Below are 14,668 nucleotides of genomic sequence, written 5' to 3'. Positions count from 1 at the left end.
CTTGGTGTTTCTCTCCCCCAACACAGGAAAGGTTTGATGAATTTTCCAAACAGAAAAATGAGAAGGGTGAGTATTCAGTTAATGCTTATAAGGAGAGGCAGTATTAGTGTGCAGTGTTTATTTTAAACCCTTCTCTTTATGTTTTTAGAGTTGAGACACATTGGAACACAGATCTCAAGTGACTCTCATGGAAGCATAGATAAAAGTGAGTATCCTAACAGTGTGGTTTAATGCATTGCTTGTTGTGGTTAGCAGATATATGTACTATAAAAATATGGCTTTGTTGGAACAAATTTTGCTAATTTGGATGGATGTTAGTTAGATTTGCATATATCCACATTTACTTATCCTTGTGTATAAAGACAACTATTTTCTTAAAATATATGGATGGAAGAGTCAAAGAAGGCATTGTTTGGGAAAGGAAAAGTATTTACGTAAGCCCCACATTTCTCAGCAAGTAATGGTAGATTTCTGTCTAGATTACAGCCTATCAGATTAATTCATTAAGCATCCTGGGTGCCAGAGCAGTGTGAGGCAGGAGAACCATGGTGACAGTTCTGCAGTGTGTTTTCTGGGGAAGTCGAGCACTGCTAGTCACAGAGTGTAGGCAGGACAGATGTGGCCTGTGTGCTTCTATCAGCAGGTATGGAAGGTGTGCCTGTAGGTGAGGGACTTGGACGTTATGGATTGTTTGGCCCTTGGCTGTTTCCTCCTCATTCTGGTCCATTTTAAAAATGGAGAGAAGACTTGAATTTCTCTTCAATCTTGGAAGTATTTTTTGTTTTGTTTTTTTTTGTTTTTGTTTTTTGGTTTTTTTTATAAAATGCTGTAGCAGAAGAAGGTATTTTAGTCTTACAAAGACTAGACTTTTGTCATAGTAGAAACTGAGAAGTGACCTCAAGTACACAGCATTTCAGTAAGTTCCCCCCTTCTCCTTTTGTTTGTTTAATTCAGAAAACAAGTTCATGTTTTTCTTAGCCTTGGGTTTGGCTGTTGGGTACTGGTGTGGATGGTCAATGGAGTACTTACACTTAGACCTTCTTCTCCTACTTTGTGTGAAAACAGGAGCCTAAGCAGGCTTTGCTGAGGTCTTGACTGGCTCACCTTCCCAGTCCGTGGTCTACCATTGCGGTTAAATGTCTTCCCTTCTGTAGATCTGTGTGGGCCCTTTCTGCTGAAAGCAGGCCAATACCTCCTTGTCACTGTTCTCTCTCATTTAACACCTGTGACTGTCCCGAATAGTTTTATGTTGTGTTTTTATCTTCCTTGTTGGTGTACATCTTTCTTTTCCAAGTCAAGTCAGCCATACACCTTAACTGATCCCTTACTGATTTTTCCTATTAATACTTACCTGTGGGAAGGAACTGACCAGTTTGCTTCTGAAGAGTGTTAGATTGAATTTCCTTCACAACAGGTTGACCAAGGCTGCTTTTTCTTCCTATGATGTTCCAGTAAAAAAAAAAGAGACTTGATTTAAATTGAAACTATGTAGCTATGTCCGTGAGGCCAGTTGATTCTGTCATGCAGCACTTAGAATGTCCAGGTGAGAGCATCTTGAATCTGAAACCACCATGGCTACATAGTGACACTGTGTCTTCAAAACCAGAAGTAGCTCTTCTGGACACTTTAGGTCAGTGGTCCTCAACCTAGAGACTGAGACCCTCTAGGGGTCAAACAACTTTTTCACAGGGATTGCCTGAAATCATCGGATAATTACATTATGAGTCAAAACAAGTGGCAAAATTAAAGTTGTTCATTAGCAAGGAAAATATTTTTATGGTTGGGGGGTCACCACAACACGGGGAACTGTATTTAAGTGCCAAAGCATTAGGAAGGTGGAGAACCACTGCTTTAGATGTTTAGCATCAATAGAGAAAAGTGAGTGTAGAGGATGGAAAGAAAGCTGATGGTCACAATACAGACAAGGGCAGAGTTTCAAAGGTCACATTTCCAAATCATACAGGCAGAGCATTAATGTTCTGCAAATAACTGGTTAAAGGGGACGATGCACCAACCTTCCAGTTTTAGAAACTGCTGCTTGAGTTTTGTTTAGAAACTGTTCCCAGGTTCAGTTTATTAAGGTGTGACCTGTGAATGGGAATTGTTGGAGATGAAATAATTGGGTAGTTAATGGCTGCTTTGAGGACTGTCCACTTGGGCCCCGCCCCACCCCCCATAAGATGCTTATATCAGCTATGGAAACTCATAAACACTCACCAGCCCTGCCATGGGTTTATGAAAAGAGGACCTACAGTGATTGACAGATAGTAGGCTCAGTGTAGGGAAGGAGAGTTAGTTTGTCTGCCATTAATGTTTGAAGAATCAATATAAACTCATGCGTAAGAGAACTTTTCAGACATGTTAAGTACTCTTGAGCACGTTCAGGAACATGCACACAGCTGCTGGCTTCACTGGGCCGAGGGGGTTAGCCGGCAGGAGGTAGAGACCTCAAGAACTAAAATATCAGCCTCCTAGATGCATTATCAGCTGGACTAATGGGTTCATTTCCTGACCCAGGAGATGAAGTGTGAAGTCTCTGAGGATGTAGTCAAAGGGATATCATCAAAGAGGGCAGAGAATCAACTGTCCAGGAAAATGAGGTCAGAAGTCTCAGCATTCATCTGTTAGAATGTTTGAAAGGGGTGAACATAGCCGGGAGGGAGGGAGCCACAAGGAAGAAAAGGCAAGCCCCTGAGCAGAAAGCACAGGTAGGGTGTGTGTGTGTGTGTGTGTGTGTGTGTGTGTGTGTGTGTGTGTGTGTGTGTGTGTGTGTGTGTGTGTGTGTGTGTGTGTGTGTGTGTGTGTTGACACCACACAGGTAACACACTAATAGGACACTTGACTCAGATAAAATGAAGCAGAGAGCTGACTATGTGGGGCCGACTAAGATAGGCTCATTAGTGTCTGTGTGAAAGCAGTAAGGACAGTAATATGTCCAGGCTTCCGAACAATTCTGTGTGGATTGAAGGGTTCAGCAGATGTGGGGCAGATTGAAGGTTCTATCTGCTAAGTACTCTCTGCTGCATACCTAAGCACACAGACCTATGCCAGACAAACCTCTTGGGGATTCCTGAGGAAGCAGGCCAGTCTTCATGGGGAACGTCGTGTTTGTCTTTGAAAGAAGGGCATGTAAGAGGCTGGAAGAGCAGTGGCCAGAGTGTAAACCATATACCCAGTGTTCTTTAGAACGATTTTCAGAACTTCATACAGGTTGGCTAATAGGACTAAAAATAGAAGTGTGATGTTGATTAAAAATTCTCTCCTCCCTTAAGTCAGTAAAGCAGAAAAACATGGTGGTTACAATGGTAGGGCCTTTGGAACCCATGCTGACTCTTGATCATGAAGACAGCAGTCCCACAGTAAATATGGTCAAGAACAGGAGAGCCTGTGCCTGTGCAGGCTCTGCAGCCACAGCAGTTTCAGTTCCCAGTGTTGGTCAGGTGTGGAAATAGATGGCAGATCACTCTTCAGGAGATCATTTTTCTGGCCACAGAATCTCCAGAACCACTGGGAAATGGGATTAGAACAGATAATGTGGTGAAGTTGTGTTTAATATCATGCAAACCTGCAGTGTGCTTTATTGACCCAATTGAAGATGAACAGAGTAAGAGCTGCCCTTTTTCAAGTGGTGGTTGTCATCAGGTGTCTGGAGAAAGACCCAAGGCAGTGCACAACATCCACAGGAGGACAAGGGCAGAGCATAAAATTTATAACTAGTGTTGCTTCTGCTCAGCAGGTCTTGAACAGTGACAGTCTCTCAGGAGGAAGAGCTGTTAGAACAGTAAACTCCTTTAAAGGAGGGACTGAGCAGGGCCCTGCTCTAGTCACACTCTGCCACACTCATTGTGACTTGAAGATACTTTTGATCCCAAGAGTGACAGTGGAGTGGAAAGTCAGAAACAGTTGTAAGCGCCTTAGATTGTGATAGAAGAAAGACACTTGAGAGATGACATACATGCAGTCACAGCTAAGTCATAAAGCTGAAAGGAAGAGTCTTCTCTGCTTGTTGGGAAGGGCTAGCCTGAGATACCCATGACAAGGCATGTGTGCTCCGTGGAGTTGTGTCTGTCCTCCAGGGGCATGGGAAAGTAACCTTTTCTTTGTTTTTAGTGGTCTTTGTTTGCTGATTTGGGTGTATGTATGAGCAGGGATCTATCTGGTCAGGTCACTTAAACAAAGGGGAGGACAGTATTTGGAAGCAGGCTCTGACGTAGGTTAATCATAATTCAGGTAAACTTCTCAGCTGTAGCAGGGGAACTTGGACTTGTGGAGCCTCCAGTGAGACATAGCTGGGTTGACCTGGAATAGGAAAGGTGCAGGCCAACTCTTCAGACTCTGATAGCTAAGTCAGTCGTGTTTGTCTTGATGTCCCATCCATGGACTTAGTTTTGGGGGTGACATGGTTCAGTGTTCTTAATATGGCTGCACTATATTAAAGCCTGTGGCTGATTTCCTGGAGATTTTAATGTCTTCTTGACTGGGTTAAAGATTTCACCCATCTCTGTGAAGTCTTACTTTAGGAACTTACTAGTTTGCTTGCCCTCAGAATTGTTTCACGTTGAGATGTAATTACTATGAGTTATTTTTTTAACCCATGCTTCATTTCAAGCTCCTTGTGTTTATATTTTCGTGAATATTTTTTGCCTTGATTGGTATTTTTGGAATTAGTGTATTTAATGAGTACTTTATCCCTGATACTATACTATTCCTATACTTTTCATGAGGCCCCCTATTTACATGTTCCCCTTGGCCTTTCAACTTGGGTCAGTGACTCTGTAGCAATTGGAGCATCCAGTCATCTTTGGAGCTGTCAAAGTCCCAGCAGTTTCCCATTCTTGTGAAAAGGTGTTCTCCAGGCTGTTATGGGTACCTCCTCTTCCCTCCACCCCCATCCATGGACTTTGGACAGTCTCTCAGTCCTCTGGGTGGATGCTGCATGGTTGTCTGGTGCCTCTGCTGATGTACTCATGTAACTGAGGGATGCTTTGCCACTGTTGTACCCAGCACTCTGGAACCAAGGCACATGAGAATAGAGAAAAGTCCTAATGTCTTCTGAGTCCTTGTCCCAGAACAGTGTTCTCAACTCCTTTGGGGTAGTCAAACAGCCCTTTCACAGGGGTCGCCTAAGACCATCGGAAAACACATGACTGTTCACAACAGTAGCAAGATTATAGTTATGAAGTACCAATGAAAATAATTTTATGGTTAGGGGTCACCACAGCATGAGTAACTGTATTAAAGGGTCACAGCATTTGGAAGGTTGAGAGCCACTGCCTTAAAAGAAGAAGAAAAAAAAAAAAAAAAGCAAACAAACCTGTGTCAAGTCTTCAGTTTTCAGCCAAAGCATTGCCAGACTTCTGTTGGGAATGAACTGATTATGCATAGTGGTTATAGTGGGTAGGTTGGGGTACTGCCTCCTAAGTGGATAAGGAGTCTAGCTGGGCTCCACAGAACTGTGGTTGATCTCGGTGCCTTGCTGTTCACAGGGAAGGTGAAAGTTCTCCTGAAAGAGCTTTGGCTCTGTGTGAACACTGCTCACAGGCTGTCTGGGGAGAACAGCAGGCGCATCCCAGGTGAGTGTTACCACAGAGGCTCCTTACATATGAACTTGACAACATTGGCCACAGTCTGCATTGTAGGCTCCAGTGTGCAGCCGAGAGTGGGAATTGAAATGTATGAAGCAGTATGACTCTAATCCCAGCAAATTCAGTTGACTTTTGGTAGCAGCTCTCAGAAGAGTGCTGGGAGGGGAAGCTAAGGCATGTTTGGCCTTGTGTATGGAAGAGCTCCTGTACTACAGGAGACCCACTGAGGGTCTCATCCATGGTAGATCTCCTTTGTTTCCAGTTGGCTCAGTGAAGTTTTTTTAATCTCATTCCTTTTGCATTTAGTTACTGAAATTCTTTCATAGAAAGACTGCCCCTCTCCATTATGCCTCTCTGGTCTGTTTCACATCAGGGTAGCTCAACTGCTTCCCAGTGCACTGCAGGCCCATGCTCCCCTCTCCTCTTCCCAGTGCATTGCAGTCCCATGCTACCCTCTCCTCTTCCCAGTGCACTGCAGTCCCATGCTCCCCTCTCCTCTTTCCAGTGCACTGCAGGCCCATGTTCCCCTCTCCTCTTCCCAGTGCACTGCAGGCCCATGCTTCCCTCTCCTCTTCCCAGTGCACTGCAGGCCCATGTTCCCCTCTCCTCTTCCCAGTGCACTGCAGGCCCATGCTCCCCTCTCCTCTTCCCAGTGCACTGCAGGCCCATGCTTCCCTCTCCTCTTCCCAGTGCACTGCAGGCCCATGCTCCCATCTCCTCTTCCTAGTGCACTGCAGGCCCATGCTCCCCTCTCCTCTTCCCAGCGCACTGCAGGCCCATGCTCCCCTCTCCTCTTCCCAGTGCATTGCAGGCCCATGCTGCTGCGGACTCTTTTCTGTTTCTTATGTCAGTGTCTCTCTGCTCCTTCCCAGTGTGTCGCAATCTCGTACTTACTGGAAGTTGCTCTGGAGCGGCTCTTCTATGCCTCAGACACACTTGTCCTGCTTAGATCACTTTTCTGATTGAGTCTCACCTTGAGTTTCTGTACCACTGACATAATCCCACTTTCCTGAAGAGGTCTGGCTCTTATGTGAAACAATTTTACATCTTAAATACAACAAAGGGTGATTGCAACGATGCCATGGGATCCTTATTTCTTGACTAAATAATCATTATCAACTGAAGTTCATGAAACTCAAAACCCCCTCTCCCCGCAAAATGGTATACTTGCCTCTTTGTCACACCATGCTTAGCAGTATTTGAGGGAGCAGAGAAATAGAACTGTGCCTGCAAGCTGAGGCAGACAGTTTTATCTGCCAACCAATGTCAAAGTTATCCATAAATGCTCTGTACAAGAGATCATCGTTGAAGGGAAAGGGTCTTCCAGTGTGCTGAGGCAGTAAGGCCACTGTGTTGGCTGCTGTGCTTCAAGCTGGGTTGTGCCTCGATGGACCACTCTCCATCCACTCCCCTCTCCCAGTCTATGAGATATCAGTAGAAGTTGACTGGTGACATTTTTAAAGCTGTCTACTTATTTCAGCTTTCTGCTAGCAGTTTGACCTGCCACCAGGATGGAATTTGTAAGTTTTCTTGGCATTAAATGTGTGTTGCTTGCTTCTCTCCTGCTCAGAAAAACCTGTCAAAGGAGACAGTGTGTCCAGAGCCTCTGGGGAAGATGAGTTGCTCCCAGTGCCAGGCAGTCCTGCCAGGGCGGCTGATATGCGTTCTTTCTTCACCAAGTTGTCTATGGAGATGGAAGGTGACTTCACTTCCTCTGACAGCGCAGAAGACGAGCAGCCCAGTGGAGTAAGCCCTGGCATGGAGCTTGCTTGTCACGAGGAAAGTCATCCCGAAGTCTCAGTGCAGAGGCCTGGCGATGGCAAAGGGACCAGCATTTATGACCATGAACACTTCTTTGATGATGATCTTCAAGCTGCAATTGACTTCTTCAAACTTCCCCCTCCTCTTCTGTCTCCAGTGCCCTCACCTCCTCCAACCACATCACCACACCCGGGCTCTTTATCGTCCTCCCTAGCACCTGTGAGTTGGCTTTCTGAATTTTACTTCCACATGGCTGTGTTTGTCCCATGTCCAAGGTGTTTCAAAGGTATTAGTGTAGTTAGGTAAAATGTGTCATTTTAGCTAGTTTTACTGTGAAGTAACATAAGAAAATAGAAAGCTGTGCCAGGGCCCTTTGCATCAACAAATGTAGTGTGATTTTCTTCAATGTGTGTTAAATGGTTACATTTTATTCATCTCTAATTGTGCTTTTTATGTAAGAAGATATTTTTGCTAGTGCATAGTACATGATAGGCATGGAGGGAATGAAGCATATTCTTACAGACCCGGGCTGTTTCCGGAGACAGTGAAATCTCCATGTCTAATGTTCCTGACCCTTGGCCCAGCAGAGTCTCAACTTTGGGCACATCTTCAAATGCTCACATATTAAGGAGTATTGCTCCATTAAGGAGTCCTGGCATTCACTTCTGTTTCAGATTCCGAGCTAGGAACTGTGGGCTCAGAGGTGGTGGGGGATACAGTGTTGGACTGTCCTGTGAATGTAGGACCAGGCATGGAACACACAGCCCCTCTGCTGAGTAGAGTTCTTCAGAGCTGTGGGGCACGTTCTTCCTCAGGGGACGAGGCTCTGTCTTGGAGAGGCTGGCAGGGAGGCTGCACACGTGTTTGTGACTTGAGAAGCTGCTGTACAGTGATGTGTGACCCAGGGCAAACATGGCTTTGGGAAACTTGAGGTGGACCATTTTTTGAAGGGTCTTGCAAGTCTTCCTAAAACACTCATGTATTATTATGGGAATGGGAAATCCTTGACTCAAAAAGCAAAGGTTGTGACAGGTTTTCATATGAAAGTTTCTGTTTAGTCACAGTATGAATAGGAAAGGATTGACAGTTGAGAAGCAGGAGGAATGTTGGTCAGGACTAGTTAGTTCTTACTGTCCGTATACAGGTTGAGGCACTGGGGCCACAGGCTAGTCTAGTGTAAAAAATGGCTTGAGGAGTGGCATTTGATAGCATTTTCACTATGGTCTTTAGGGGAGATGGAGGCAAAATAGTTACAAAACAGCTAGTTTAAAACATGTTACAGAGGCTCCCCTGGGAATTCTACAGATACCCATTGATTTACCTACTGATTTCTCACCCACTCCCTGTCTCATCTAAAATTAAATCACGATACCTAGATGGAGATGGGCAGGACGAAGACTCTTAGAACCAGTGGCTGTGTACAGCAGAGCCATGTACCTGTGGCCACACTCAGTGAGCATATATAGAGAAGGTCCAAACCCTGGGCAGCCACCAGCAACTCAGTGAAAATAGAGGCAGAGAAGAAAGACAGGTGGAGGGAATGTGAGGGAAAGCCAGGAGAGGTATCACCTAGACTCAGGCATTGGTGAGGGGGGATTTTACACTAGGTTATTGACTTCACCCTCCACTTATGTGCAGAGTTTGATGACATAAGAGAGAAAGAGTTAACCTAGATGGGAGCCATTAGTTGGGATGTAGGAGGGTTTTGGGAACAGAGGTGACTACTAGCTGGAGAACATGGTGAAAGGAGAAGGGGAGAGCTATGTGGCAGGGTCTGTGCTGTCCCAGCCAAGTGACAAGGAGAGGAAACAGAGGAAGGTGGAGCAAGGGGCCAGAGAACCTCAGTGTAGATAGAGCCTCATCTCTGACAGAAGGCAAAACTAGGAATGTCAAGAGCTGAACCCACAAACCCAGCCTGGATGCTGTGTAGACCAGGACTCAAGAGAGCATTGGTTACAGGGAAGCAGGAAGAGTGGGTCCCAGCTTCCTTAAGGGTTGGGTAGAGTACGCCACACCAGAGCCTGGTCAACCCTTGACAGGTATGATAGTGAGAATGTCTTTGAAAGCACTGGCTCTTGTGCAAGTGTTCAGTAACTCTGATAAGTTAGTTGTGCTGAGCATCTGTCTGACTGTGTGCTTTGTGTTACTTGAAGGAATCCTACTTCGCAGAAGGAGAGTTCACAGATTCCAGCGACAGTGACTCTACCCCACTTAGAAACTCTGCGGAATTAGCTTCAGAAAATTACACAGCCAGTTATCGGAATTACTGTGACTTGCTGGAAAAACTTAGAAGGAGTGATATTTGCATGGAAAAGCCCAGGTCACAGGGAGTTGCCCAAGCTGTCAACAGGCTGGCACCTGTTGGATTTGATAGCCGAAGAGTAACATTGGGAGAAACCCCGGCCACATCTTACCTAGCTCGGGGAAAGCACTGGACAGCATCGCCTGAAGCTGTGAGGGATAGGGAAGATGTTGTAGAAAGGGCAGAAGGAAAGGTAGCGGCCCGGGAGACGGATAAATCTGTGCAAAGAGTCAGGAAAGGGCTGCTGAAGCATAACAGGAGACCATGGGGGGAGAGAGCATCCAGAAGCCCAGCCCGGAAGAAGGAAGCCAGAGCTGGAGAGTCAGAGGCTTGCTCTTCTCCTTTTGGCAAGAGGACATTCAGTGAACTCATGGAATCTGAAGGGAAAACCCTATCATCAAAAGTGCTGTGCTCACCCCAGCCAGACTTTACTAAGTGGAGACTTACTGGTGAATTTGCTCCCAAGTCACACCGTGTGATGCATTCTGGCCATTTTCAAGGAAAGGAGAACGATGCGCAGGAGTCTACTCTGGGATCAGGCGCAGCAGGGCGTGACCATTCAGCCAGTCTTCCTTCCCCGTCTACCTCTGTGCAAGAGCCTCTCTGCAGTAACCCCAAGGCTTCTCGGCTAGGGTTTTTCAATGCAGGGGCTCCAGCAGACGTAACCTGTACAAACCTGCATCGTTCAGAACAAAAGTCCCCAACTAGAACTTTCAACCCATTTCTTCAGTGGTCTGAGCCAGCAGCACGTTTTCCAAAAGAAAATGACCCAGAAAACAGCTCATCTGCTTTAAGTGCCAAGTCAAAATTAGGAGCATCTACATTTAGCGATTGGAAGAGCAGAGACCCGGAACCTTTAAACGTTTTTAAAAGTACAGTGCAGGCACACCCGCTCCCCCAGTCAGTATTTCAGAAGCCAGCCACAAGTGGGCAGTGTGGAGGCCGAGGTCCAGGCACTAAGCTCACTCTGCCTAAGTCAGACTGGACTTCATTAGCGCCCTCTCAGGCTGGCTTCACCAGGAGGAGCCCTGGTTCTGCTGACAATACCTCTTGGCACCGTAGCCATATACTGAGGAGAGGTGGTGAGGGCAGTCCCAGAGCTACCTCAGAACACCAGCAAAAGACCAGGCTTCAGCTAGAGAAGGCAGCACCGGCCTCACAGGGCAGCAGATTGACAGCTGTGCAGGGACCTTCTGGAGAAAGTACCATCCCTCTGGAACTCAACACAGCTGCTGCTTTGCTGCCAAACCAAGTGTCAGTCATAACAAAGCAGGCAAGACCCGAGAGGATGCAGAGTACCAGCCTGGAGCAATGGCAGCCACGTGGGAGCACATTGAGTCCTTCTGCAGACAGTAGTGAGGAGTCAGATGCCACGCCATCGGTATCAGAGTATACTGGAGATGGGGATCCCACAGCACAGGGCAGTGAGGGGGTAGCTGATGAGGAAAGCCCTTCTCCACAAGTTTCTGTGTCTTGGGGAAAATCAAGTGATTCTCCAAGTGGCTCTGTGCCAGCAGAGAATTTTGGTTCTACAGATAAGTTACCCTTTTCCCCTGGTGACCACCTCATCCAGAACCAGCGTGTAATGAATGAACTCTTGCAGCAGAGACCCAGGAGGTCTCCCCATACCACACAGTCAGGTGCCCAGAGGCTGGAGCCTGGGAAGCTACTTCCCACTGAGGTGCCATCCAGAGACTGTCCTACTGGACAGGTGCCCAGTGGAGCTCATCCCCAGGCAAACGCTGAGGCCCCTGTAGCTGCAAGAGATTCTCGTAGCATTCCACAGAATGCCAGCACACCTCCCACAGTGCCCACCAGAGCACTTCTCAGAACTCCTGTCCCCACCGGCCCTATCTGTCCTTCAGTTCTTCACAGTGCAGGTGGGAAGACACGGAGTACCTCCCAAAGTAGTCTTTCTGGGGCTTCCTACTGCTACACAGGTATCAGAGAGCAGAGAGAGGATACTGAGATGGAGGATGAGGCCTTTAGCTGCAGTGAGGGAGAGCATGAGGCTGAAGCTGTAGTGGGGCTCAGACAGCAGGAGGCTGAAGCTACGATGGGGCACAGACAGCAGGATGCAGCAGCGGGAGACTCATGGAGACACTTGGGAGGCTTGGAGGCTGGGGTGGCTGGGGTCAGGCGTGCCTTGGATGTAGGCGATCTGACCTCAGCACTTCAAGGATGCAATTTAAGCACTTTTCTTTACATAGACAAGCTCTCCACATCAGAGGTGGTTATGTTTCTTGAAAGTTGTCAGTTAAGAGAGTATAGTTCCAGGGCCTCTGTTTCAGAATGTTCTAGCACAGAAATGAACAAAGAGTTCAAGCAAAGTGAAATCTTCAGAAAGAACCATGGGAAAAGGTTCCATGAAGAAGAAACATTCAGAGCCTCGGAAGAGTGGTTCGAGTCAGAGGGAGATGATTCCTGTGTCAGGAATTCAAACCAGCATGTTTGCAGTCCTCTGGAAATGTCATCTGATATTCTCACCAAAACCAGGGATGAACTGGATACAAACCATGGGGACTCCAGTGAGAAGGATGTTGAGCATGTCTTGTTCTTAAAGACGCGTCACAGCCAGGCAGCTGAAGAGCTGATAGAAGAAAACCCGCCTGAGGAAGCATCCAACTCCATGTCCCACATTGTAGAATTGCCCCAACCAGCCGCTGTGGATGTTGTAGGCAGCTCCCCACTGAGTGGCAGGTTTGACCCTGAGCGTATTCAGAGCAGATCTGAGGATGAGACCAATTATGGGGGGTACCCCAGCACTAGGGAGGAGGACCTGGCAGAACCTGCGGAACTTTTGGCCCTGAGCTCTGACTCGACAGCTCCGCCAAGGATAGAGCCGAGCTCTGCCTGTGTGACAGAGACAGCATTTCGCTATCAGATCTCTGCAGTGACCTCAGAAGTCATAAGTGTGCTGATAAATAAGGACCAAGACGTCGTGATTGAAAAGGGGGATAACTGGACTATCATCAGTGGTGTCGCCATCTCTCCTGGCATGGAACAAGTAGTTCTTTGTGACACTTTTGATGCTTTCGCTTCACAGGATCTGGGAGGCCTAGACAATGGCTCTATGGAGAAATCCCCTGAAGCTAGTCCTGCTGGCCCTCTACCTCAAGAGCCTCTGTGTGGTGCCCAGGAGGATATTTCCAGCAGTGGTCAGAGTGCCAACTTCGATAAGAGCCGTCTTCGGAACAGACCTGTGAAGCCTAGCATCTGGATTCGCTCTCAGATGTATGATCCAACACTCGAGACGGAGAAAGTTGCATCCGATCACACGTATTATAACTGGAAATTAGAACCACTTGGTAAGAATAAGACTCGATCAAAGATTTCCAACAAAGATCAGTCAAGCAAACTAGCAAAGACTCCAGGACTCAACAGAGGGGAAGTGCATCTGGATGAAGTCCCTCAGCCAGTACCGGGGAAAAGAACAAATACAAAAATGCCAAGCAGCCAAGCTCAGTCCACCATGGCTGGTGTAGGTGTTTCCACCCCTCCCAACTGTTCCCCTGATACTCTGAGCAAGATCCGGCAAGAAGTGGGGCCTCCACTGCCTCCTTTGCTCCCCCCACTGATAGCCACACCTCCAAGGACATCACGACCACTGTCCCCTCTCATATCAAGTTCTAGTCCGTCCTCACTGACCTCACCTGCCGGCCGCATCTCCCCTCTGCGTGACATTCCAGGGCCTCCTGTGTTGTCTCCGTGGCCGGAGGAACTCCAGCAGGCCTCCCCACTGGATCCCTCTCCATCCCCGTCTACGGCAGCAGCCACTGGAAGGATAGTGTCTTCCCCTCTGCAGTTCTGTGCTGCTACACCGAAGCATGCACTTCCCGTGCCCGGCCGGCTCCCATCCTGTACACCTGGCCATGCTGCTGTGAGTGGGCCCCAGGAAAATTCCGTTAAAATCCTTGACACAATGTACCCAGAGTTATCCGCCCGGGCCCGGACCCTCAGCCTCCTCAAAGGGAACATGCAACTGTCCCGAGGCTCCTCTGTGGATGGAAAGGTGTTGCCGGGGCGTGTCAGTGCTCTCATAGGACTCAAAGCTATCACCTCAACTTCTACTGCTTTTGTCCTAACGTCGGGCACCTCTGGTGGTGATGGTAGCCAAGGTAAGTCACAAGACCGGAGTGTCCAGCAAGATGCAGGTGGGAAAAGAACCCTGGCAGCATCCATACTGAGAAGTGCCAAAAGACTGCGTCTGGAGAGCGAGTCCCCAGAGCCTCATACCAGCCAGGTGACCACAGAAGGAGCCCCTGAGGACCCCCCAGGAGGAATCTCACCGGTCGAAGTTGTCACAGCTGAGGAAGAGCAAACTGCTGCCCTGGTCTGCAGCCCAGCATCTCAGCTGCATGTAAACCCACAGGAGATGGCAGAGTCGTACAACATAGCTATAGCTCGGGCCCTGAGGAAGATTGCTGAGTCCTCTTTTGACCTGCTTCCTGTCATTCGTAGTCACGTGTATGTGGGAAACATCTCCAAAAAGCCTGTCATGAGAGATCAAGAGAAGGAAGTTGTTTATGAATTTAGCACCACAAACAAGGTAGGTGGTTGCTTTTCTCTCGCTTGGGGTGGGTTGAGAGGAGTGTCTAGCAGGGACTGGCTAGTGAGGTGACACTGAAGATTACCCCCACACCTATAGAGATTAGAAACACAAGATGACAGGTGGATGCTTGACACACACAACTCGAGAGAAAAATCTATCAGAACAAAAATTTCCAGGTGGTGCTGGCATTTCAGGCATAAAGCATCCTTCCTTGGCGTGCCACATTCCCATCACCTCCATGTTTTCCCACAGTGTCAGCATCGTGCAGACTAGTGTGAGGCTCCCAAGGACTTCATATCTATGTGATAAGCACCCCTCGACTCCTTGCCCAGGTGAAGCCAGTGCCTGCTAGATCACTGCCCAATGGCCACAGTCACATGCATTATGTCCTCAGGGACTAAATATATTGTTTGTGATGGTTGCCTTTCAGAAAATCTGAGAGGCTCAGGTGTCTTCCGAGTGAGTGGC

The 14,668-nt window shown here is 47.7% G+C and overlaps 1 protein-coding gene across 1 annotated transcript in view; it reads left to right on the top strand.

The window, feature by feature from the left end:
- Ice1 (interactor of little elongation complex ELL subunit 1) overlaps nucleotides 1–14,668 on the top strand; it is a 49,181-nt gene that overhangs the window by 19,643 nt on the left and 14,870 nt on the right. Inside the window, exons 9-13 of the mRNA XM_027400124.2 lie at nucleotides 27–66; nucleotides 149–205; nucleotides 5,487–5,573; nucleotides 7,156–7,565; nucleotides 9,500–14,197. Coding sequence (XP_027255925.1) covers nucleotides 27–66; nucleotides 149–205; nucleotides 5,487–5,573; nucleotides 7,156–7,565; nucleotides 9,500–14,197 — 5,292 coding nt within the window. The remainder of the gene's footprint in view (nucleotides 1–26; nucleotides 67–148; nucleotides 206–5,486; nucleotides 5,574–7,155; nucleotides 7,566–9,499; nucleotides 14,198–14,668) is intronic.

The sequence above is a fragment of the Cricetulus griseus genome, chromosome 2 (assembly GCF_003668045.3).
Source record: "Cricetulus griseus strain 17A/GY chromosome 2, alternate assembly CriGri-PICRH-1.0, whole genome shotgun sequence".
NCBI classification, from domain to species: Eukaryota; Metazoa; Chordata; class Mammalia; order Rodentia; family Cricetidae; genus Cricetulus; species Cricetulus griseus.
The sequence above is the reverse complement of the archived record's forward strand: the minus strand, read 5'-3'. Positions and strand labels throughout refer to the sequence as shown.